General features: G+C 31.8%; 2 protein-coding genes across 3 annotated transcripts; one reads left to right on the top strand and one right to left on the bottom strand.

Moving 5' to 3' along the window:
• The first annotated feature begins 100 nt into the window (after positions 1-100).
• Positions 101-4,391, top strand: LOC7458901 (protein sym-1). Of its 2 annotated transcripts, none has more exons than XM_024587345.2 (8): positions 101-678; positions 1,046-1,133; positions 1,879-1,973; positions 2,424-2,496; positions 2,594-2,686; positions 2,814-2,900; positions 3,325-3,405; positions 3,560-3,947. In XM_024587345.2, the coding sequence occupies exons 1-7, from the start codon at positions 296-298 to the stop codon at positions 3,403-3,405; spliced, it is 900 nt and encodes a 299-aa protein (XP_024443113.2). In that variant the 5' UTR covers positions 101-295; the 3' UTR covers positions 3,560-3,947. The 2 variants fall into 2 exon arrangements, with proteins under 2 accessions (XP_024443113.2, XP_024443112.2); XM_024587344.2 differs by lacking the exon at positions 3,560-3,947 and adding an exon at positions 3,971-4,391 and having other exon boundaries at positions 102-678.
• Positions 4,392-13,922: 9,531 nt separating this feature from the next.
• Positions 13,923-15,153, bottom strand: LOC7464058 (calmodulin-binding protein 25). Its single transcript, XM_002322563.4, has one exon. It carries the CDS (start codon positions 14,865-14,867, stop codon positions 14,100-14,102), a length of 768 nt encoding a protein of 255 aa, XP_002322599.1. The 5' UTR covers positions 14,868-15,153; the 3' UTR covers positions 13,923-14,099.
• Positions 15,154-24,948: the final 9,795 nt, after the last annotated feature.

Here is a 24,948-nt window from a genome sequence, read left to right as displayed (position 1 = left end):
GAGACTCATTTTACACTAGAGGTAATACATTAGGGGCCACATTAAGGTTAACCTTGTAGCAATCACCTTTAACCTTTTCAATTCCCCTACGTCAACAAAACAAACAAAAGCAGAGGCACGAAAGAGTTAAGCTGCAAGTGTGTCACACACTTGCTGCTACAGCCAAAGCCTTTTCCACTGCCCTGGCCTCCAGTAGCCAAAAACCCTACCCGTGACAAAACCTGATCTTCAAAAAAAGAAAAAAAAAAACACTACCTTTAAACCCTGAAGGGCATTTTTTCCATTCAAAGTAAAAATGGTGCCAAACCCAGTATCTCTCACTCGTAAGACTCCATTGTTATACTGTTTTGCGGGTTTTTCATGCAAACCCACTTCTCATTCTAGCCAAAGAACTCAGCTTTCCTTGAACCCTGTTCAGATAACTGGATTCAGGGCCTGTTCTTCTTCTACTCTGTTTTCAAATTCTTTAAATTATAGTCATGGAGCTGTGTTTAAGGACTTGGATGGTACTAGAAAGGGATATAGGCAATTGGGTGTTGATCAATCTCGTCTCTTGGCTGTTTCTGATGGTGGCTCTGGTGGTTCTGGTGGGGTTGGAGGCTCTGCTGGTGGTGGAGGTGAAGGTAGTGGTGCTAGTAGTGGTTCTGGTGGAAATAGTAACTGGTCCTTCCTTTCATGGTAATCATGAATTGTCAGTTTTGCTAATCTGTTCAGTTTTTACGCTGTTGGTGATTTTAGTTCTTTCTGGTTCATGCTGCGTAGCAAGCTTTTTTTTCACATTGGTGTTTGATAGCATGTAAAATTCTATTTTGTTGTCTTGGGAATGCAATAAAAATGTTTAATCAGATATTTCTTAACTCCTCCTAAAGTGGAAATCTATGGGAGTATGGAATCTTTTTTGTATGTACATGCTGTACCCTATTTGTCATCTTTGTCTGCATTGAATTTTTTTTTTTCTCCTGCAATTTGTGATATAATCTCTCACCAATAACCGATTTAAAAACAAGATCACTTTTAGCTCAAATCGAGTTATATGTTATTGCAGGTATTTGAATCTTCTTGCAAACTACCCTGTGTTGACTAAAGCTGTAACTTCTGCGATATTGACTCTTATGGGAGACTTGATCTGCCAGGTAATTTTACAGGCTATGGCAACAGATGTTAGCGAAATGTGCATCTCTCTTCCACGTTTTACTTATTTTGGGTTTTTTCTGTTCATATATATGTCGTGAGTGTTTGTTCTTTGTATTGATTTCCATTCATTTGATCTCTAAGATGAGTGGTTTATGCTTTATTTAGCGACCTATGGATGTGTCATGAACTGAAACTGTTGGTCTAAGTATTGATCTATAAACTTTATGATATCTATATGGTAGTTCAACTTCATCAATTTGTGGAATTTTGGCAACTTTGGTTTTGCATTTATGGTTTTTGAATGATCTATCTCTTTTCTGAATGCCTCCAAACAAGGTGTGAACAGTCTTTGAGAAAACAATTGATTTCCAGCGCCCACACCCCCCCCCCCCCCATATAAAAAAAAATTAATGATATGAAATAAATAAATGTCACTGAATTATCCTTTAGGGTGGTCTGAAGTGCCTGTAAGAACATCCGAACTTTTTATTTTTTTGAACTGCAGAGTGTTCAAACTCAAGTTTTACTAACATTGGTGTCACCTTGAATTAGGAAACGATGGCCCAATTTTTCATTTATATGCTCTCATGTGTGTGTGTGTGTGTGTGTCCTGGTTACGCTATGGCATCTTCTAAGAACTCCTTGCCATGTTCAATTGTAGTAATTAAGCTATTTTTAATACATGCTCTTGTTATAGACCATTTCATGTATAACTTTTCTAAATCTTTGCCTTTTCTGCCTCAGCTTGTGATTGATCAAGTTCCATCCCTAGACCTTAAAAGAACTTTCTTGTTTACACTCTTGGGGCTGGTACTGGTGGGTCCTACATTGCATATCTGGTAATCCTTCAGACTTTTCATATTTTGGTTTTGCAAGCATGAGAAGGTTAGTGAGTAGAGTTTAAATTAACGCATGTGAGAAGCCATTCGTGAAAATAACAGCCTAAAACTTTTTTGCCTCAATATTTGCAGTTGAAGTTCTACCCTTCAAACATGACTCTGTATTTTTGTTTACCTGAAGTCTGGATGATCCATTCTGTTTGACTAAATACTAATGCTGCACTGGTTTATGTATTTTTGTTTGCCTGAAGTTTGGATGATCCAATCTGTTTGACTAAATACTAATGATGCACTGGTTTATGTTTCTTAGCCACCAAATTGTTTTGGTGTCTACTGTACTCCAATGCATATGCTTATCTTGTCAACCAGAATTTGCTTAAAAAAAATGAAAACACACCTGCTTTTATAGGATCCTGCTAATTTTTCATTACTTGACCTGGTGTTTCTTAGGTACTTATATTTGAGTAAAATGGTAACAGTACCCGGAGCATCAGGTGCATTCTTGCGCCTTTTAGCTGATCAGGTGACGCCAAATTTTTCATAGTTGACTTTCATAATTTTCATGACAACATCTGTGCTGCTGAGCTAAATATGTTCTATGTATTCTAAAATAATTGCAGTTTGTTTTTTCTCCTATATTCATTGGAGTTTTCTTGTCAACATTGGTGACGCTGGAGGGAAGGCCATCACAAGTCATACCTAAGCTTCAGCAGGTTGTGTTAAAGACTTAGGGGCATCCCTTTCTGTTCTTTCTGTGGCTTCTATGTCTATAAACCACTGAACACAGTCAGTTGGAAGGATTGTTCAGCGTTAACTTTTCTTAATATTCTTTTTCTGCAGGAATGGTTTTCTGCTGTTCTTGCAAATTGGCAACTGTGGATACCATTTCAATTTCTGAACTTCCGTTTTGTCCCACAGCAATTTCAGGTTTGAATGAGCATCATGTGTCTATACATTTGTGGTTGTTAGCATGTTACATGTCTTACATGGTTAGATAACTTTGAAGTGTTGGTTTGAAAAAAAAAAAAAAAACTTTGAAGTAGTAAAAGGGGAACAGCTTTGCATTCCCTACTTGCTTCGGACATCTGATACAATGCCAGAAATGAGCTAAAATTGTGACCAAATTGAGTTGTCTGATGGTGAAGTGGTAGAGTGTTCCTACATTTATCTGCACAGCACGTGCTGGCCATATTTAGGTTTGGTACCATTACCATTCACCTCCGAAGCTGTTATAGAGAGTCAAGTTAGTGTTAAATTTTGCTATAATATTCATGTTGACAATCATTGTAACTTTTGCTAGCGATTTTGGCTACTGTGTTCCAATATCCGTTCACTTAAAAACCAATTTCAGGTTCTTGCTGCTAATGTTATTGCTTTAGTCTGGAATGTGATTCTCTCATTCAAAGCTCACAAAGAGGTTCTCCCAAAATAGGTACGTTATTTTCTGAGAAACCACAAAACTTACCATGAAGATTGGTTTTCCCGTGCTTTCTATACCTAATTAGTGCTTTCTATACCTAATTAATCACGGTGTTTTTTTATTGGGTTTGATATGATTTAAGTGTTTTAGAAGATGATTCTTTTAGGATTGCAAGATTGTTTAGATCCAAAGGATTGCTAACTAGAGTTGCCTCGAGAGCCATAAGATCGGTATTCCCATAGCATTTGATTCTGAACATTCTCCTACGGTGCCTTCAGTGCAATAGCTCATGTAATAGAAATAATAGCAGGAAATTTGCATTTAAAAAGTTTGCAGTGTACAACACTTTTTTGTTAAGAGGCTCTAACGAGGGATCTCTAAGAGAGGGAGGACAATGCCGGTTCTGCTACTAGCTCATTGGCAGTGAGCAACTTTACAAGTCTAGAATAGTGGTGGGATATGTCAAGCTAGCTAAAAACTATAACTATGGATTGAGGAAGCCTTTATATCCACTCATTGTTAACATGTATTCTAACGAGAGTGCCTTCATTAAACCCCCAAGCTTGTTGTTTCTCAGGTGAAATGCACAGAAAAGAGATGAATTTGAAGAAAACATCTGGGGTTCTACACGTTGAAACAATTTTTACTTGGATCTGCATAATTCAAGAGTCTTGTCACATTGAACTGTTCAAGTGTATGGAACCTGGTTCACGAACCCTTTTGCCCTTACCTCTTGTGTGTTTGTGATTCGCAAAAGTGTTGGTTAGAACCCTTTTCTTAGATTGAATGCTCGTTAGGTGCCAGCTCAATCTTCCCTATGGATATCAAGTACAAGATTGAAAACAACAAAAGGTTTCCTTGCTGCCAATTTAAGCCAAGTCCCAAATCATTCATGCCTTTTTCTTTCTTTTGTTCTTTTTTCTTATATTTGTATGAAATGACCATTGTCCATTGTAGGATTAACCCTCCACATAAATTACATGAGAATTGAAACTTCAGATTTTCCCCCTCCTTTCTTGAAGCAAGTAGCACTTGAGAGATTTCATGATTCTCGACTATGGTTATTAGCATAGTTAGCAAGTAGCACCTGAAATGGCAGTAGGCTCCCCTAGGTCAGCGGAATGGTCCATCACGTTGGGCTGTGGGCCTGTTTATCAACATTGAGGCAAAATCCAGTTTATGTGCTGTCTTCTATTCAATACTCAAGAGTCCTCCTGCCTTGCACCTCATCCTTAGTCCACAAATGTAAATTAATCGCCAATAAGGTGGTTATATATATATATATATATATAACCACTTAGATTTATTGGATTTTTTATTTTTTTAATTCTCATAAATAAAATTATGATCTCTTAGAATGAATAAAAAAATCATTGATTCGTGAGAAAAAAATGTTATGCTAAAATAAAATTATTTGAATAGTTTTACAATATAATTCAACGTGTTTTCTCATACATTAACACATATATCTTGCGATTAATTTATTATTATTATTATTGCTATTATTATAACAATGTAGCTTCAAGATGAATTTCTTTCTTCAAAAAATATCACCCTCACCCAGCATTTCTAGTCAAAGAAAAACAATTCAAGAAAATTACGTAAGAAAATGGATTCAGAAAATTACGTAAGAAAATGAATTTCTTTAACATGTTATGGATTTTGATTTGTATGGTTATTAAAATTCATTTAAAATTTATTTTAAAAATATTTTAAAAAATAATTACTAAGCGATTCGGCTGTACTTGGCTGGTTGGGCAGAATATGTAATAAAAGTTGATGACGAGATGCGAAGGGAAGCATGAGGTAAGTGATGAGGACAATAATGTAAGGGAAAATGGAAAACAATAAAGTATGGTTATTTAACACTGCTGCAGATTGACAGAGACAGACCAAAGTCAACTGACACGTCAGTCGTTGGTAAACTCCTGATTCTCTCTCGAAAAGCGATCCACTTTTTTCGGTCAACAACTTCTCCCACTTGCCTGCTTGCTGCTGCAAGTTCCTATGATTGTGCTCTGTCCCTCTCTCTCCCTCTTTAATATCTCTTGATTTCTATACCTAATGAGTGACCATTTATTTCAAAGTAAATTATTTAAAGTACTCTTTTTTAAAAAAAATTAATTTTTTTATTTTTTTTAAATTAATTTTTTTTTAGTGTTTTTATATCATTTTGATGCGCTGATATTAAAAATAATTTTTAAAAAATAAAATAATATTACTTTGATATATTTCCAAGTAAAAAGTAATCGCAACCACACTCTCAAACACGTTTAGAGCTAATTGAAATTGTAGTGGTGTTGGTGTTTTAAAGTGTTTTTACTTAAAAATACATCAAAATAAAGTTTTTTTATTTTTAAAAAATTATTTTTGACATTAGCACATCAAAACGATCCGAAAACATAAAAAAATTATTTTAAGCAAAAAAATTCAAATTTTTTGGGCACGTGATTTGCACCGCGTCCCCAAACACACTTTAATCCATTAATAAACTCTCAAACTCTACTTGAAATTTAGCTTGTGAGTTAGATAAATAATATTTATTAAAATGATTTTGTTTTGATTTTTATATTTTTCTTAAAGTAATACAAGTATTAAATTGACTGGAATTAAATTAAATATAAACGATCAATTAATTCATTAAAAATCATCAAAAATCAACAAACAAGTTAATGTCTTATTTGATTTATCTACCCGGATCAAGTTAAGTCTTTAGTTCTTTGAGGCCACATGCTAAGTTTGCACAATTTTAACAACTATGATAGGTATTGTGTTTAAATATCTGTTTTTTCTTAACTCTTATATATTGTATTTAAGTGTAAATAAATTATTTATCTAAATGTATTAAATTGATGTTAAGAATATGTATTAATTTAAGATTATTTAAAAAAACAATTAATCTTGATTGACATATAATCTAATTAACATGTAAAAAATGAACTTTAAAATTATTCAAGCAAGTGTTTAATATAAATTGATGTGTTAAATGAATCATATTTAATATATTCTACAGATTATTATGGCATTCCAACCAAATATATACATAAACCGGTCGTGGAATCACAGTAAAAAGGATAAATTATCCTTTTCGAGATGGATTTCAATTTAGAGAAATTATTCCTAGATTCTAGAAGAAAGCATGTAAAGATTTTGAGCTACAATGCAATGATTTTTGCATTAAACATCTACAAGTGTTATCAATCAAGGATTTTCGTTACAAATTATAAAATATTAAATAGATCCACATCAGGGAAGTCCCATCGAAGATTTGGGAGCTATGATCACCATAATCTTCGATGAAAGTTCAAAAATATAGATAGGATTCTCATCATCTTTAATGCAGCTCACCGTCGAGCCATACAGGCTCTATCCTCCGAACCTCCTCTCAGGCGCTGGTCAACATTAGCTGTCAACCGTTGGATTCTCAGGGGTGATTTACGGGAGGACGACTAACCTAGAAGGTGTTGATGAGGACACGTGGTTGTTCATTTACACGACACGGCAAAGAAAGTCAAAAAGTCTTTGATGTGGTGGGGAGGTAGAGGCAAGTCGTAGTCAGTCAAAGCAGAAAAGAACAAGATTGTACAATCAAGTACAGCCCTCCATTTCTGACCTTTTACTGTGTTATTATATTTGGTTTCGAGATAGCTCAGCATCCAAAGTAAATTTTCTTTTTTTATTTATTTTAATAGGTTCAGTATCATCTTAATTAATTTTATAGGTAATGAACTTAATAATTATATAAATTTTAAATGATTTTGAAATTTGTAGAAGTCAAACCAATAATTTCTAAAAAACAATTCTAAAATCTGACCAATTAAACTATACCCTTCAAGATTTTTGTTGAATATTCTTTTAATATTTACAATCCTTGTTATATAAAAAAAACAAAACTTGGATTAATAGTTTGATTCAAGGATCATCCCACTTGATTTATAGCTCGAGTCTTAAACTAAGTTAGTCTACAAATTAAATCTTATAACTATAATTAAGATTAGTAAATTACTTTTTATCATGCTGGTATTTAGATAAATAAAATCTCAATTTGCTTTTTTATGTTCTACATCATGTAAGACTGGGATTTAAATTTAGAAGTTCCTTAAACCAGGTTTTACCATTTATTCTAGTTTTTCTGAATTAATTATATTGATTGTTCGTACGATGGAACATGAGGGGTTGATATGTTAATGTAAAATATGCTCTCCTTGCTTGTTTTTTTTTGCAAGATTCTCAAACTTCATGCGACATTGGAAGAGTAAAATTTCACGAATTTTTTATTTTGTTACGAGTGGATTGATTTAACCAAATTGCACGAGTACCGTAGACTTGAAGCTTGTGAAGAAAAATTGTATGCGAGGACAAGACCTAGAAACACCCCCAAAAAACCCAGGCAGAGGACCGTTTCAATTTAATTATTACAATAAGATTAATGCTAAAGACCCCATCAACAAGAAAGTTAAGAAAATTGTTCTTGCATCTTTCCATTTAATCACAGGATTTGGAGGAACAATCATACCATGCAGGAAGAGCTAGCAATCCTGAGGCTGCTCGAAGGAAACCAGCGGGGTGTACATGCATGGAAGTTTTCCAAGATTCAACAAGACTGAAGCTATCAGTCTTCGTTTTCAGTTCAAGGAAAACTAGAAGATGTGGATGCCAATTGAGCTAACCAATTTGCTCAGAAAATTGGTCTTGAAATCGTTGTTCTTCCACATTTTTTGTCGTGTTAGAATCGACATCAATACTACGCGCTCGATCGTGGGAATTAGGTGGGAGGAAACTATCTAAACTCAAATTCTAGAAATAGATCAAAGTAAACCCTTGAAAGTAATGTTCCATTCTAGTACAATAAACATGTTAATTAAGCATATTGAAAAATGGGTTGGGTTCATTTTCTCACCAATATTTCTTGTCGGTACATGTGTTTAAGCAACTCCGCATGGATAAAAAAATTCAACCAAATTTATTTTATAAAAAAAAAACTTCTACCAAACTAAATCAAATTACTGATCAAATTTATCAGTTTGATTTGATTTTATATTTTAAAAATTCTAATTTAATTCGTAAACCTTTTGGTTATGCTGTTTTTGACAGGTTTTAATTTAATAGATTTTTAATTTATAATAGTTATCTGGTTAATTTGCTTTTGGCTTGTTTTTTTTATTTATGAAATCAAAACCTAAGGAAACTAATTTTTTTTATTAGATTAATTATTGAGGAATTATTAATTTTGGATCAATTTTTATAAGATCTCAAAATAAATCGATTAATTTAACCACCCTAGCCAATACACGTTACTTTAGATGTCTAATTCCTTTACAAAAAAGAACAAAAGAAAAAAAAGACAATTATAATTGCTTAATTCTCTCGAATAGCTTTATAAAACATGACCGTGGACTTCCAATTTATATTTTATTTTTTTGAAAGTAAAACAACCCTGGGACATTTTTTCAGACCCACCTTTTTAAGAAAAACAGCTTTCAAATGCTTACGTGATGGCATGGGTCATCTTATTCTTTCTCTGTAATGGAATTTTTTTGCTTTAATTGAACGGTTTGACATTGACCCAATACATGCTAGCCAGAGGCGTGAATACATGCCTCCATATCCACAACCACAACCACTGTAATTGTCTGTATTGGACCACTGCCAACGTCACTGTGTTGTTTTTTTCCCTGAAATTAGCTTCTTCAACAAGAGAAAGGAGCAAGCCATATCCTCCATGGTAAGCAAATGGGAGCTTATGCTACAATCAAATCTTGTTGTTGTTGTAGTGTCTTGAAGAGGTTGTTTGTATATGGAAAGCTTGTGTTAGCAAGTATTGATGGTTAGCTAGCTAGTGTGTAATTAACTTCATTGGAATTAATAGTTAATTTGATGTTGATAATTTGTTTGACTTGTGTGTTTTAATTAACCCTTTTTTTTTTATTTTGAGTTCGAGTGCTCTCTCTCTCTATATATATATATATATATATAAATTATTCATATTTGGGTTGGCAGTAAATAAAATAAAATAAATTGTGAAAATAAGATCTTAATCTCAAATCACAAAACAGGGGGCATGTAAGAATCTTTAATTAAAAGATAGAAAAAAATAAAGTAACAATCTTGAGCCGAATCCTATTTTTGAAAACAAGCAAAGGTTTATATATATATATATATAGAATCAAAATACAAATAGAAGAACATTATATACCATAATCAACACGATGGAAGGGATTCTTTTCTTCATTTTTCCTCCTCTTTCTTCTTCCTCTTTTTTTTTTTTTTTTTTGGGTGGGGGGGGGTGCTTTGTGGAAAAAGAAAAGTAGGAAAAAGACTAATTACTTTAATTTTTTATGCATTTGTAAACTCAGGAAACCATGACTAATTGCATTTAGAATTAAGTGGTATCAAAAAATATATGGGCTAGACTTCGCTATCATATTGAGAGTGACACCACAAATTCATTTCCACTCTTCTCGCAGCACTATATGGTTAGATTATTGATTTGTATCTTCAAGTTGTTTGATTATGTCTACTCCTTAATTGTGCTAATGTTAGATTAATTTGGCATGAAAAAAAAATAAAAAAAAATATGGGTTTTCCTACCTAAAATAATCCATTTAATGCACTAAATCCCAATAAACATCTCAACAAGTTGCATCACTTGAACAATTCACTGTTTTTAAATATATTTTTCCTTGGGAAAAAAGGGTCACAAGACCTAAGTCAAGCTTATGATGCCACCTAACACATTATAGGGGTTTGAAATTTTAATTTATTAAATCTTTTGACTTAATCAAGTATTTCCACTCATGTATTTTTAATGTCAATTTGTTAAAGATAATGAATTTATATTCCCAAATCAAGAACTATGCATCTCATGAGATCAGCTTAATTAATATAATTATAAATCCTTGGTTCTAGAAGATAACATATTTTTAGGGTAAAGTGTTGGTTGGTTTTATATATTATTTTGCTTTTGCAATCTTAGCGAAGAAGTCAATGAACATGCACGGTAAGATTTGTTAATTAAATATCTTCAATTATTTATTGGATTTAAGAGGTGATAATCTTTCCTGCAAAAGGGCATTTGAAAATTCCATAGCAACCATCTTGTATCATGGAGTATTTAGTAATGTGGTAGTGGTTATTTTGTAAAATATTTTTTATTTAAAAATATATTAAAATGATATTTTATTTTAATTTTAAAATATTATTTTTTATATTAACACATTAAAAAAATCTATTAATTTAAAAAAAATCAAATTTTACATAATTTTCATTTGGAACGCAATACCATGGCTTAGTTTGAATAGTAAAAAAATTCTTGATATATATTATCATTTGGATTTGAATTCAATAATAAAAAAACAGCAAGGGAGAGGCGTCATCTAGGGGATGACTTGCAATGGCTGGGGGAGGTGACCTTAAGTTTTGAAGTGGGAAAATCATGAAATATAAAATAAGTTGGTTGATTCATCGTAAATGTATGTTTTCCAACCAATATATACATTGCTGAAGAAATAATTCAATTCAATAATTTAAGTTGTTATATAAGATTTTAAAATATAATTTTTATTATTTTCTAAAACATCTCTTTAAAGGCTTGAAACTTATACATATCTATATTACTTTGTGTTTAATTTTTATCAAATAAATAGAGGTAGTGAAATTCGAACCCGTAACTACTTAGTTATTAAAACTTTAATATCATATCAAAAAATCAATTCAACCCATTAACTTGAGTTGTTATATAAAATCTCAAAATATAATTTATATTATTTTTAAACATATAACTTCAACTTGTATTTATCTGGGAAGGAAAAGTCATTATAATTGTTAAACATCGTCTAATCTAACAAATTAATTTAAAAAATTTACAATAAAAAATTTGAGTCTAGTTAAATTTTAGTTTGAATAAAAAATATTTTTGAATAAAAAATATTTTGTGTTTGGTATTGTTGTAGCTTTTGTGGTTGTGGTTTGAAAAAAATTGTTTTACAAAAAGTATTTTTAGTTGAGGTTCATTTGGTATTTATATATGTTTAGTTAAAACTGTGCTTGAAATTGAGACTGAACAAAAAGTAGTTTATATATATTGATGGTTTTTAATTTAAATATTGTAGATTTAACTACTGCTATTACATCATGAAATAAATAATACTTATATCTATTAAACTATCTATAATTTCATCACGTACGAAATTCATATGACAAGAACTACAGTTTTCTTGATTTCTTAACCGCGCAAAAACATCGGGTAAAATATTATCAGGAACAAAATTGGGATTGCGATTAAATTTTACAAATGCTACGTCATCAAGTGATCTCCTTCTAATTTTTCAACTAAACACAATTAAAAATAAAAATAAAAATTAAATTTTTTAACTAGGTCGGATCCGATTCAATGCATTTAACTTTGAACCGGACTCGGTCCAGCCGAAACAGTGAAGTCACTCTCTGCTGTCTGCAGATTTGCGGAAAGCAGCTCTCGTTTGCGGAAAGTAGCTGAGAGCTACTTTCCGTAAACCAGTGATTTTAACAAAATTTAAATGGATCCCATGTAAATACTAAATTATGTTTCTATATTACCAAACATTTTACATATCCAATTTATTTTAAAAGTAAAAGCTACGTGTAAATATATAAACGGGCACTAAATCTAATAAAATCTAAGTTCACTATAGAATATCTTGCTAAATTCCAACCAATTTAGATAAATATTAAAAATATATTATTTTAATAAAAATACTTGATTAGATGGACTTGATAAACCAATAATCCAGATTATTTTTTTCCTTGCCAGCTCCTCACGTAAGGGAGGCACTGGGAATCTTATTTGACTGTGGAGCAAAAGGCATGTGGAGGCCCAGTGCTGACAAGAAATTGATGGGAAATTCAATTAATGATAATAAAAATATGGGATTACTCTTGAGGATTTTCTCTTAAACTCCAAAATTTGCCAACTATATCCAACACGCATGTCAATCCCTGTTCATGAACACGTTATTAGCGCTGAGATTCATATGATTAATGTGATGATAAGCATCATTACTCCAGAAAAATAATTATTTCCACCATGTTTTACCCTTTCTGATGTCCATTTCATGATTTGATTGTGCCCATCTTCTTAAAAATGGAGGAGAGGAGAGGCATTGCTCTCCATCTGTGTATGTCTAGCTGGGATACATTGTTCTTCACGTCTTGGACACCCTGAATATTCTTAGAGCAAGCAAGACGACACCGTTGCCGCCAGGATTTGCTAGGATTGCCTAAATACATGGCTCCTTGTAAAATCTTGGAGAAATTGAACATGGCTTTATGGGAAAAGATTAGCCCATCTCAAAACGTTAAACATGCTAGCTATCTTCCTTGACTTGTCGTGGGATGGAAGAGATTCATGCATTTAGAATAGAGAGGAGATCTCCTTTCTCTCTCTCTTTTTTTTTTTATATATATAAATTCATTTTTAAAACTATTTTATGATATAAATTTATTTTATGTTTTTTATCCTAAAACATTAATCAAACATGACCTAATTTTATTAGGTTTATCAATAAAATTAGGATCATTTGCATCAATGAAAAATTTACGTTATTGCTTCGATCTCTACTTTAGATCCGAGTAAGAGGTTGTTAAGATTCTTACATTTATCAATAAAATTTGTATAGTTTGGATCATTAGGAAACTTAAGTTATTACTTCAGATTCGAATTTGTTAAAACAAAAAATAATTTTATTTTTGTGTTTCAATTAGCTTTTTAAATTATTTTTTATTTAAAAAAATATTAAATTTAATTCTTTAGATATTTTTAAAAAATATTTTTATATATTTTGAATTGAAAATTACAGACATCATTCATAACAATATCACTTGACAGTATATCAAGAAAAAGGAAGAAATAATATAAATTTTATTACGAAGATCTAGTAATTTTTAGCAGAAAAGACAAAAAGCATTTAATTATCACAAAAAAAAAGACAAAAATGTGAAATAGTAACTAAGATAGTGCAAAAAAGCCTTTCAAGAGCCCCACTTTAATAGATGTTTGTAACTATATTAGTAATTATTTTAGAAAAAGTTATTTTAACTTTAAGCACATGAAGATAACTTAAAAAACAAAAAATATAAAAATTTATTTTTTAAAAAAAATACTTTAAAGAAGTAAAAACAAACATGCGGCATCCCCTACAGTGATGACTCAAAATCATAGAAGAAAAGGTGCTTCTGTCACAAGAAAAACAGGTAAGCAAGTGCCAAAATGGCACTTGTCTCAGCAGCAACAATTCCAATCAAGATTTAGTTCATAACTTGTACAACGACAACCCATCAAGCAGCCAATATCTCAATGATTGATGCCATTTTCAAGCAAATTATGCTAAAGCCAATCTCGAGCAAAGAAGGCACCTCCACTTTCTTCCCCTTTTTCTGAAATTACTCACACGAGAGAAAAGTTGCCTGAATTCATGTGCCACTCCATGTGACTTGCTCGACACAATGTACCAAGGTTTATATTTAAACTCAAAAATTAAATTAAGCCCGGATTAAATATCATAAAGCCTTAATACTTAGGAATAAGATAAAGTTTTACATTGCATAAACAGAAATACAAAATAAACAGAGCTATAAAGAGACTAACCTAAACCAAGGGACCCAAAAATATAAACAGATAACATAAACCTTCACTTGGGAGGTGACAAAAACGCTAAATTTATTAATTATCACACTACTTTCCATGACTCTAGAGTGGGAAAACTAGAGAAAGTGTCAAAATCTATGCCACCACTAGAACCAACACCAACATCACCCATCATGGGCTGCTGAGTAAAAGAAACTGGGCCAGACCCAGGACTAGAACCAGAAGCTGACCCCATGACCACCTGCTGTTGATGGTGATCAAGCAGAAACGCCGACGTATCAAGAGTGGGTAAGCACCCACTACCCCCTTGAAACCGGCCACCGAGTCTTTGAGGCTCAGGCTTCAAAACAGGAACCATTGAAACCTGCGAGTTATTGAATCTAACACCGGTAACCTGTTGCACCATCTGTCTAAAATTAGCCGGATCAGCTGTAATAAAAGTGGTCTGAGACCGTTTCGAAGCCCTTGACTTACGTTTCGAGACCTTCCCGGTAGCACCCGGCACAGGGTTTCGATGGCGTTTCGTGACCCCAGCCGTTTCTGGGTCCGACCCAGAAACGTTTGAGGGCGTCGGAGTCGGGGGTGCCGTCTCGATTAGGCCGGTAAACGGGTTGATTGAATTTGAAGAAAACGTTTCGGTGATGGAGAAAGAGTTAGAGCTGTTATCATTGGTGTTGGTGTTTATGGGGATATCAATATCATCTATATTGTTAAAGAGGGATTTTTGGAGGGCTTTTGTTAGAGTTTCCGTGTCTCGAGCATAAGCTTCGGAAATCCAACAATCTGACAAACTTGGCCTAAACATCATATTCCATGGCTCAAGACTTGCCAAGTTCTCCGATGATGCCATATTGCTAGCTCCCTTATGCTGTGCTTCTTGGTGCTGTGAAACTTTAAGAAAACAACGTAAAAAACGCAGAAGAAGCCGACTTTGCGGTGTTTTTCAATGCTTATTGTAGCAAGAAGTGAGCATCTAAAGCAGGGCTGGCAGAGGAATTGGAAAGCAGTAACGTAGTCAATAAGGGTTTGGTTTGACCGGCGACCAGAAGTGGTGACCGGTGGGGAGCAAGGTTATGGTGTTCAGAGTTGGAGAGAATTCTTTTGATGGAGAGGAATGGGAGGGAGGAGGAGGGAAGGATGTAGGGTAGGATATATAGGGCGGTGGAGAAGGAGAAACCGCGTTGGTAGGGGGAACACGTGTCAGCTATTTGGTACGGAATCTTAGACTCTTTTGAGTCTTGAGAGAGCTTAAAAAATTTAACTTAGCTAACCATGGTTATGCTGGTAGATTTGACTGTTGGGGGATGCACGTGGCAGTTGCTCAACTATATAGAAGTTTTCATATTGGCTCATCAATTTTAAGACTAATCAATATCATCCCTAATAATCCCATCTGAAGAATTTTACAATTCATTTAGGTGTAAGAACTTCACTTTTTCTAAGGGGTTTGCTTGTCTCTGCTTCAAAATCATTTTGGATATCATAATTTAGTGCTTGTTTGGCATTCCGATAACTTTTGTCATTTTGGATATCAAATTGATATTTTCATGTATTTTTTTATGATCTCGATGTGTTAGTGTAAAAAATAAAAAAAAATCCAAAAAATTATTATTTTAAAATGTATTTTTCGATTGAAAAATATTTTTAAAAATATCAAACACCTCGTTATCAAACACGTAGTTAATACTGATTATAATTAATGATGGATGCAATTATGACTGTATCATATTATTTTGTAAAAAATACAAAACAAAAACAAAATTCATTGAATTTACATGATTTTATTTATCTTCTCATGTATGATTATGATTATGATTAGATTTTAGTGATAAAAATGATGGTACGACAATCATTGCTAAGATTAGCATGCCATAATGTAAGAAATCTAAACTAGATTTTGTTGATTAATTTTTTTAGTAATCAAGGTATTGTCATGCTAGTTTTCTTAAGAAAAAATTAAACTAGTATCATTTTTTTAAGAAAGAATTCTACATTAATTCTAGGCTTATAAATAAGATTTGTTTTTCCATGTTATTGTATAATTGATGGTCTTTTCAACTCAACCGAGCTGAGTTGGAAAGTTAGAACTATCGTAGAGTAACTCATAGACTTAATGATATGGATAACATTGAGGTTTTAGCACTTGAGAGAAATAACATGAATAGTTGAAGGACTGGTTCGTATTTTTTATTTGTATTCTTACAATTTGATCCTTTGTTTTTAAAAGGGACCGTGGGTTTGCCAAAGTAACTAAACAGAGCAAGAGTAGTAAGTGAGAAGCAGTGAGGTACTGTGGGCTCTGAGGGTCAAGCCGCGTCGCTCGGCGTCTTCTTTTTAACGCGGAATCTCGCTTCCCGATCCGTTTTTAAATTCTTTATTATTTCTTTTCTGCTTTTACATGGTTTTTGTAATTTTCTTTTTATAAATATTAAAAGCACTGCGCCGTTACCGTCAACTGCGCACGTACAATTTGTTATGTTAAAAAAATAATAAAATGAAAGAATCCTGTGAAGACTCTAGGATGAATATTCACTCCGATGTTATAAATATTTATCATATTTATTTATTTATTTATGATGCTGATATATCTAATTCACACATCGAGTCTAGCTATTATTTTTTAACGTGTTTAATATTTTAATTTAACTATTTTAATCAAGACATAAGCGGTTTTATCAACATTTTAGTTATTATATTTGTCAATTATAAAATTATAAGAAATCAAAATTACAAAGAAATTGATTCTTTTCATCATAGAGTCAACTTAATGTAAAGTTTCTCATCAAATAAATTAATTAGGATTTATTTCAAGATTTAAATCCCAATACCACCAATAAAAGTATTTTAATCATTGCGACCAAGAAATGTGTGTTTAGTGTACATTAAATTATTTTATATTTATTTTATTTTTAATATCAACATGTTAAGATTATTTTAAAACATTAAATTTTGTATTTTTTTCAGCTAAAAAAAATTAAAAAATAAATTGTAACTTAAAAAGACACTGTCCATGTAAAAAAAACTAGCTAGCAATTCATAGTATTGTGACATTATTTTATGCAAATGATAAGTATGGCCCAGTCATTCCATGCAGATTCCACGGCCGACGAATTGCTGTAATTCACGTGGATATAGGGCTTGGCCACGGGCCCACAAAGGGTGAAAGCGTGTGGGTCCATTTATTTTCGGCTAAGATCGATTTCTTTATATTTTATTGCCTCTTTATGTACTTTAATAATATTCGAATCCTTGTCTGAAATTTTCTTTTGAGAAATTGAGTCATCATGCTTCTATATCTTTATGCTGTCCATGTATTTTATTTTAAAAAAAACATTTTTAATAGTATTTTTCTATTTATCAGCACGAGAGTTTATATATATCTTTTGGTTCGGTGCCTTTAAAATCCTGCAACATGTAACAAATGTGTATAATAATAGAGTTAAATTCTTGACATGTTATTTCAGATATTAAATATATTTGTTTTTTAAATTCAAACTTAATTAAGAAAATGTTACTGTATAGATGATATAGCGTACAGCAAAAAGGAAAAAGAAAAACTATAATTTCATAAACCCTAGATGACAATTAAATTGTGAGAAACTCTGATTTAATAAATTTTAAATGTTAAAAATTATAATGTTAATAATGTACAAAACTAGTATTTTTGTAGTATTTATTTTAATTGATTTTTTTTAGTTTTTTTATATTGTTTTAGTGTGTTGATGTTAAAAATAAAAAATATTATTTTGATATATTTTCAAGTAAAAAACACATTGAAAAACAATAACAAGAAAGCTTTACGGTTTTTGAACTTATTTGTTTTTGCATTTTAAAAGTATTTTTAATAAAAATTTAAATTTTTTATTTTTTTATTTTAAATTAATTTTTTTAATATTTTTACAAGTTGATATTAAAATTAATTTATAAAAATAAAAAATATATAATTTTAATAAATTTTTAAATAAAAATACATTAAGGCAGTGTTTGGGAACGCGGTTCAACCTGCGTTCCTAAAAAATTTGAATTTTTTTTTTTTTGCTAAAATTTAATATAGTTTGTACATTTTAAATCGTTTTGATGTGTTGATGTCAAAAATAATTTTTAAAAAATGAAAAAACATCATTGTCATGTATTTTAACACGAAAAATTATTTGAAAAGCATCCACAACCACACTGTCAAACACACTCTAAAAATAACCGGAAACCACGATAGCAGACAACCACTCGTCGCTGATGGTGGTATGAAGAGGATCGATTAGAAAATAAATTATTTTTAATGCAAGAGAATTGACGGTTAGTTTGAAATCAACTAATGATTAAAGCAAAGAAAACAAATGTAGGAGGCTAAGAAGTAGAGTAGGGTTGATCATTGCATGATGTAGGTATCTCGACATCTCCTCCCCTTTTCTAATTAATTCAAAAACAATTCATTGAAAATTATGCACAAACAAAGCCTGGGAGATTGCGTGTCCCTTAAAGGGTAGATATCAACTGCCTTATCGGAGCATGGCAAGTGGAATTAGGTAACATTGAAATTGATGTGTCTCCTAAACATAATTTCCCTTGTTATTCTCCTCCTCCTCCTTATTTTGGACTGCCGGTGGTTGCTAGTAAGTGGTGGCCTGGCAGCCCTTTTGAAATATTAAGTAAATGCTTACATGACTTCTATATACCAAGTGATCTAGGGTGGTTTTAATGATAGGTATGTTAGATATTAACATAAATTATATTTAATAATTTAAAATTTTAAATTAAATTGATTCATTTATATGATATCAGAGTCTTAATAACTAAGCGGTCACGAGTTTGGATCTCACTATTTCTTATTTATTTGATACAAATCAAGCACAAAATAGTATGAGTGTAGAAGTTTCAAGTTCGAAAAACTTTCATTTGAGAAAGGATATGTTAGAGATTAATATAAATTATATCTTGAAACCTCACTTAACAATTTAAGTTTTTAAGTTGAATTGGTTATTTGACAATCAATATATCTAGATATACCATATTAAAAATAAAATACAGTAAAATAAATTTTATTTTGTTTAAATTCTTGAGTCATCCAGGGTTTTTCACTTAAATTGTGATCAAAATATTGGAGATTTACTGAGTACATAGTATAAAGTGAAAAAAGGTTGTCCTGGTAAAGAAGAAGCAGGAAGTTGGCTTTTGTTGGAAAAGGCAGTGAAAGGGGATCCATGCAGTGCAGGAGCATTGCTTGACTCAGTCATGGGGCAACAAGTGAAAGTAAAATCCTAGAATTAAGCACAAGGCTGCATCTTCTCTTTAGCACCTCGTATTTGTCTTCACCTGTGATTGGTTAAACATCCTGTCTTTTTTTGCCAGATATGGTAACTATCAGGTGGAACTTCCCTTTTTCATGCCCACTAGTCATTAGTGCAGAGAGGATGAAAAATTGTGCTCCATACCCCCTGAGACTATGGAATTAATCTGACCACTGTATCAAAAACCAGTCATGATGATTTGTAAAGTGTTCTTTTTAATATACTAAAATAATATATTTTATATTTTTTAAAAATTTATTTTTTACAAGAAGATCAAAAACAATATAAAAATATTAAAAATACTTTTTTGACTGAAAAAGAAACACTCTCTTGATGGAATGCAATTGCCATGTATTCATTTCCCAATCTTACAATTCCTTTTACCAATCCAGTTTTTCACGAATCACAAAAACAGAGCAAAAGTAATTTTATGATAATTAATGTTTAAATTGGATAAACAGTTGATATTTTCTTAATTGAGGAATTTATTTTAATTCTTTTTTTTTTAATAAAAAGAGGTTACTTGAGGTTTATTTAATATAATTACAAGATTGGTATCTGATTGTGACACTTAAGATGTAATTAATAGCCAACTTGAGGAGTATAAAAAAGTAGCTAGTAATTTTAGCCTATCCCTAGCTATTCATTAAAAAATTTATTTTCAATTTTATTAAAAGGAAATAAGAGGAATTTATAAAATACATAACATTTAAACTAAATTTGTTTATTAGAAGAATATATCAAGTACTTCTCGAGATAAGAGATTTAATAATTACCTTGAAGGCTTGCCACAGAAAAATTGACCTGTAAAATTGCTTTTAATTATTGTTTTAAGATATAAAAAGGATAAAATTATGCTTAATTGAAGATATAAAAACAAAAATATAAAATAAATCTATTCTTATAATAATTTTAAAATGATTTTTTGTATTTTTAATTAGCATGTATTTTTTTTTTATCTTCACGTACTATTTTTATTTCTCCTGTCTTGAAAGATGTCATTATCTTAGGACTAGTACAGGGCATCTTTCATCTTCACTCCTTCTAGCACCACATACAACATAAAATTGAACTCGATATCTTATCCGACAAATACAAGGGCTTATTCCCTCTTCTGGTAGTTGATTTGGTTACAAAAATCAACGTTTTATCATGATATACAAGCATGCTTGGCTTAGTTTAATGATTCTATATTTGATAGTTTTTAATTTCCCCTTAATTTCTCGAAGTGAAATTCATCATTTATTATCCTCTAATGGGTCCCTTGTCGAATAAAGAAAAATCACATACGATTTGAAGATATTAATTTCCCATTGAATTATATATGTGTTTCCCTCCTTGCGATGGCAGAGATTTCATGGCGCGTTCATTGAAGATTTCTTTGAACGACTCAACTGTTCCATATATAAAACTGGACCAATTTAATGGACTCCATAGATTATTCCAAGCAGGGAGGGTTCAATTAATTCTCTATATACTTATCCACAGATTTGACCTGTACCATGAACAACAGATCATTTTAATGCTTACACATTTGAATTCAAATTCCATCGAGTCCACACAAGCTTATTTGGACGTGGATCAAACGATATGCTTGGCAAGAACAGCGTCGAAGACTAGAGATGAATGTCTACATTGCGCGCGGTTGTTTTCAGAAACATCAACTCCTTGACGAGTGGCTAGCTCTCTCTCTCTCACCCCGCACCACCTCACGTTTGTGCTAATTCTTCACCGTACGTGAAGACCATAATCACAACTTTTGAAAAAAGAAAACAAGAGAATTGATGGGGATGAAATTGATCCATGAAAGCATCTAGAGTGATGGCAAATGATGGACAGAATAAAACCACATCTCACTTTCATTAGAGATCGATATGTGATGAGGTCAGGGATAACCTTTGCTGGAAAGGATAATCAAAGGCAGATAGAAGCTGAAGACAACCACGTTGACTTGGATTAGCCATCGATCTAACTTGCAAAACAAGTCTTTTTCTTCTTGTTTTTTTATAGATTTAATTAGAGGATATTTTAGTTACATAGAACATTAGGGTAAAAAAAAGGGGAGTTTTTGTTTATGAAGAAGAAAATCTTACCTTGAAACTCAAAGTGACATGCATATATAACATTGAATCCATCCGAATATGTTCATATAAAGGTAATCCAGTCAATTCTATTATCACCTACATTTTTGGACAAACCAGGGACTCTCCCTGGGACTGTTTAGGAACTGTTCAAAGATTTAAAAGGTGTTTGTTCTTACAGCAACCTAAATTTTTGTTGTTTAGTTAAATAAAACACAGTTTTTCTACACGGAATCCATTGATTACTGTGTTCCAACCACAGGTTTGAAGAAGCAAGACATGATTGTTTTTACTGATTTCTAACCACATTAACAACAATGATTATTACTGATTTTTATGTGGGATCCATTAATTATGCAATCTTTACCTAGCGACTATATATAGTGATTGCTGATTTTCATGTGGAACTTCAAGTAGCTCAACATCCCTCTTGAGCCTAAACCATATATATGGTGCGCAAGGAGCCACGTTGAGCCAATAATGCACACCTAGACTCACATGATGAATATACACGATCCGAGGAAGTTTGACCACTAAGAGCACCCCGAAGCCTAAATTAGATCGGTGATGATATAAGCTCAGAGTGAACTGATCGTGTCTTCTTCATCAACTCACCACTGTTGAACTTGTTTATGTGTTAGATTTATACTCATTAAAGGGTTTATAAGCTCGGTTCAACCTCTAAAGATTGAATGAACAACAAGGATCGCAATTAACTAGGGCTTGCTTGAGCTGTGAAAATTAAAAGTTCGGTTATTACATGATTGGTTTTTAAAATATTTTTTATTTAAAAATATATTAAAATAATATTTTATTTATTTGTAATATTAATATATCAAAATGATTTAAAAATATAAAAAAATTTAATTTTTTTTTAAAAAAAATACTTGAAAACCATCAAAACATAAAAACAAAGGAGACTAAATATGTGTTTAAGGTTAAATCCTCGCTAATGATAGCTACAAACAATTTCGTAATCAAGTACGTCAATAGAATTTTTATCGAATGTATATTGGCCAATTACACTGGAAAATATTTTTTTTTTAAGAAAATAAAATAAAATCACTTCCTTAAAGTAGATGCCCGTTAATCAATGGCCCACAATGACCCTAACAGGTGGCATTTTTGGACAAGAAAGATAGACTGATAGGCGCGGAGGGAGACTTTAGATTGATAAAAATTCAATTTCAAAAAACAAAAAACAAACAATTCTAAGAAAAAGGAATAAATGGCGCGAGCGATGATGTCACATGATTACGTGGCATGACGAAATCGTGACGTGTACGTTAGATATATTAATAAAAAAAAATTAAAGCAGAAGATAGGATTTGACTTGAGTGTTTTTGTTATTATTTTTAATTAATTATTAAATTATTATTATTATTATTTAATTATACACCGAAAGCTTTTGGTTTTATTCCCTAGAAGCAGACAGTCTTGTTCCCCCAAGTCTTTCCTCTCTTCAACTTCGGCTTGGCTTGGCTTGGCTAGCACGGAGTGGCTTCTAATGTCTTTAGTCGGCTTGGGCCGTCAAGACATTTCTGTTATAACGGCGTTAAACGGAGTTTTTAGCAAGAAAACAAAAAAAATATATAGCTATTTTAATTTCTTAAGGTTATTATGAAACTAGTTTCCTCTGCTTTCAGACGTAAATCCATTCCTGTTAGACTTTAGACATGTCATTTGCGTAAAAATGGCTGATTTATGAGAATTATTTTCCCTATCCTCGATTTTATGTAAATTTGACATGATAAAATATATAATTTATTTTGATATTAAGGTATTTTGGGCCATTTTTTTCGAAACTAAATTTGTATCGATCTCTCAGGTTATTTACTAGTGCATTAATGAGAGAACAATAATAATTTATCACATAGTTTTCTTTTACTTTTAAATTGAAATTCAAGATAATAACATCTATAGCAGACAATAATCTAGTAAAAGCAAGATAATTGTAAAAATAGAAAATTGATAAAGGGAAAGCAAGTTAAAAGTCTAATGAAGTTTTACGGTGTGTGTTTGATAATGCGATGAGATGAAAGATATTTTTTAAAAGTATATTTTAATTAAGAATATACTAAAATGATTTTGGATTTGATTTTTTTTAATATATACTATTGCATTAAAATCATAAAAAAATATAAAAACTATTAATTTTCTTATCCAAAAAATAATTTTAAAAAGTAGAAACTAGTACAGTCAAACAGAAACTAAAACATAACAGAACAAGTGTCTGCCGTGATTAATGCTTGCTTCGTTTACAAGGATGATTTTTTTTATTTGGTGAGCTCTTTGTTACGGGAAAAATTTAGTAATTGGAGCAGCCAATACAGTCGACTTCTAAGACATAAGAAACAAGTTCGATCTTGATTAATGTTTATTGCATTTAAATGGAAGCTTCCATTTAATTACCACCATGCATAATTAACTGTCATTCGATTGTTGTGTGAATGAGCAAAACAGATGAAGAAACTAAGACAGGAAATCATTCAAGTGTAATGATTTAATTTTGATATATTTAAGAAAACATGCATGGTCAAGAGTATATAGCCTTGTGGAGTCTCACGAGCAATGATGTTCATGGACTTAATTCTGCCTGATTAATTTGAGGATTTTTTTCCCATTTGCTATCACAGCTACCACCAGCAACATGGGCTTTGCCTCTTGCCCCTCACTACATGAAATTCATAATTACATTTCATGCTCTACATTTTTGTCTTGACCGAGGAAAAATCGTTGTCCGAATACACATGAAAGTATAACATCATGTCTCGAACTTGTAATATAATTCTCTCAATCTATTTATCCGACGGGTAGCTAGCTAGCAAGTGAGGAGCTAACCAAAAATTACCATACTCATAATATGCAACGAAATCTTCGCGGGTCATGCATTGACTTCAAAATACATGAACAAAGAAAGGAGAGAGTAAACCATGCATGGCGAACACCGCATTGATAACACTTGTATGGAGACTATTTATCAGGCAACCTTAGTTGGTTAGACTTGTCCTCGTGAGAAACAACACATGGACCACGTACATGTAATGTTGCTGGACTTGTTCTTTGTTTTGATCTGCCGTACCATGTCAATCTTGATTTTGATTTTGATTTTGATTGCTCTCTGATCAATAATCTGTGGTGTTGGATCTGTTTTCATATGGGATGTTAAACTTTCACCAAACATTATTTGGCTTCATTCGAAGGTGGACATCAATCATTGTAGCATTGTGTTCGGTGATGAGAAATGTCATGAAGAAGAATGGAGAAGTAAGGAGTTGTCGTCCATTGCTAACTTGATATGGAAGGGAGGGAATGTGAGGAAGTGATTAAGAAATTAACTTTCCTTCGTTTGTTTGGATTGCTTGAGGAAATCAAAGTGCATATCTTTGAGTCATTTTTTTTGTGATTGTTAATTAAAGATTCTCAAATCCTTATACACACTACATGAAAAATTTAAAAACACCGACCAAATATTTTGTCAGGATGTAAGTATCATTTCAACATATTAGATAATAATATAAATCATATCTTAGAACTCCATCTAATGACTTAAACTTTTGGGTTA

The sequence above is a fragment of the Populus trichocarpa genome, chromosome 16 (assembly GCF_000002775.5).
Source record: "Populus trichocarpa isolate Nisqually-1 chromosome 16, P.trichocarpa_v4.1, whole genome shotgun sequence".
Classification (NCBI taxonomy): domain Eukaryota; kingdom Viridiplantae; phylum Streptophyta; class Magnoliopsida; order Malpighiales; family Salicaceae; genus Populus; species Populus trichocarpa.
This window is presented reverse-complemented; position numbering and strand designations above follow the sequence as displayed.

Coding starts and splice junctions, on each gene's coding strand:
- LOC7458901 (XM_024587344.2), top strand. CDS start 296: ATGGTGCCAAACCCAGTATCTCTCACTCGTAAGACTCCATTGTTATAC. Junction 2,687..2,813: donor TCATACCTAAGCTTCAGCAG/GTTGTGTTAAAG, acceptor CTTTTTCTGCAG/GAATGGTTTTCTGCTGTTCT. Junction 2,901..3,324: donor TTGTCCCACAGCAATTTCAG/GTTTGAATGAGC, acceptor AACCAATTTCAG/GTTCTTGCTGCTAATGTTAT.
- LOC7464058 (XM_002322563.4), bottom strand. CDS start 14,867: ATGGCATCATCGGAGAACTTGGCAAGTCTTGAGCCATGGAATATGATG.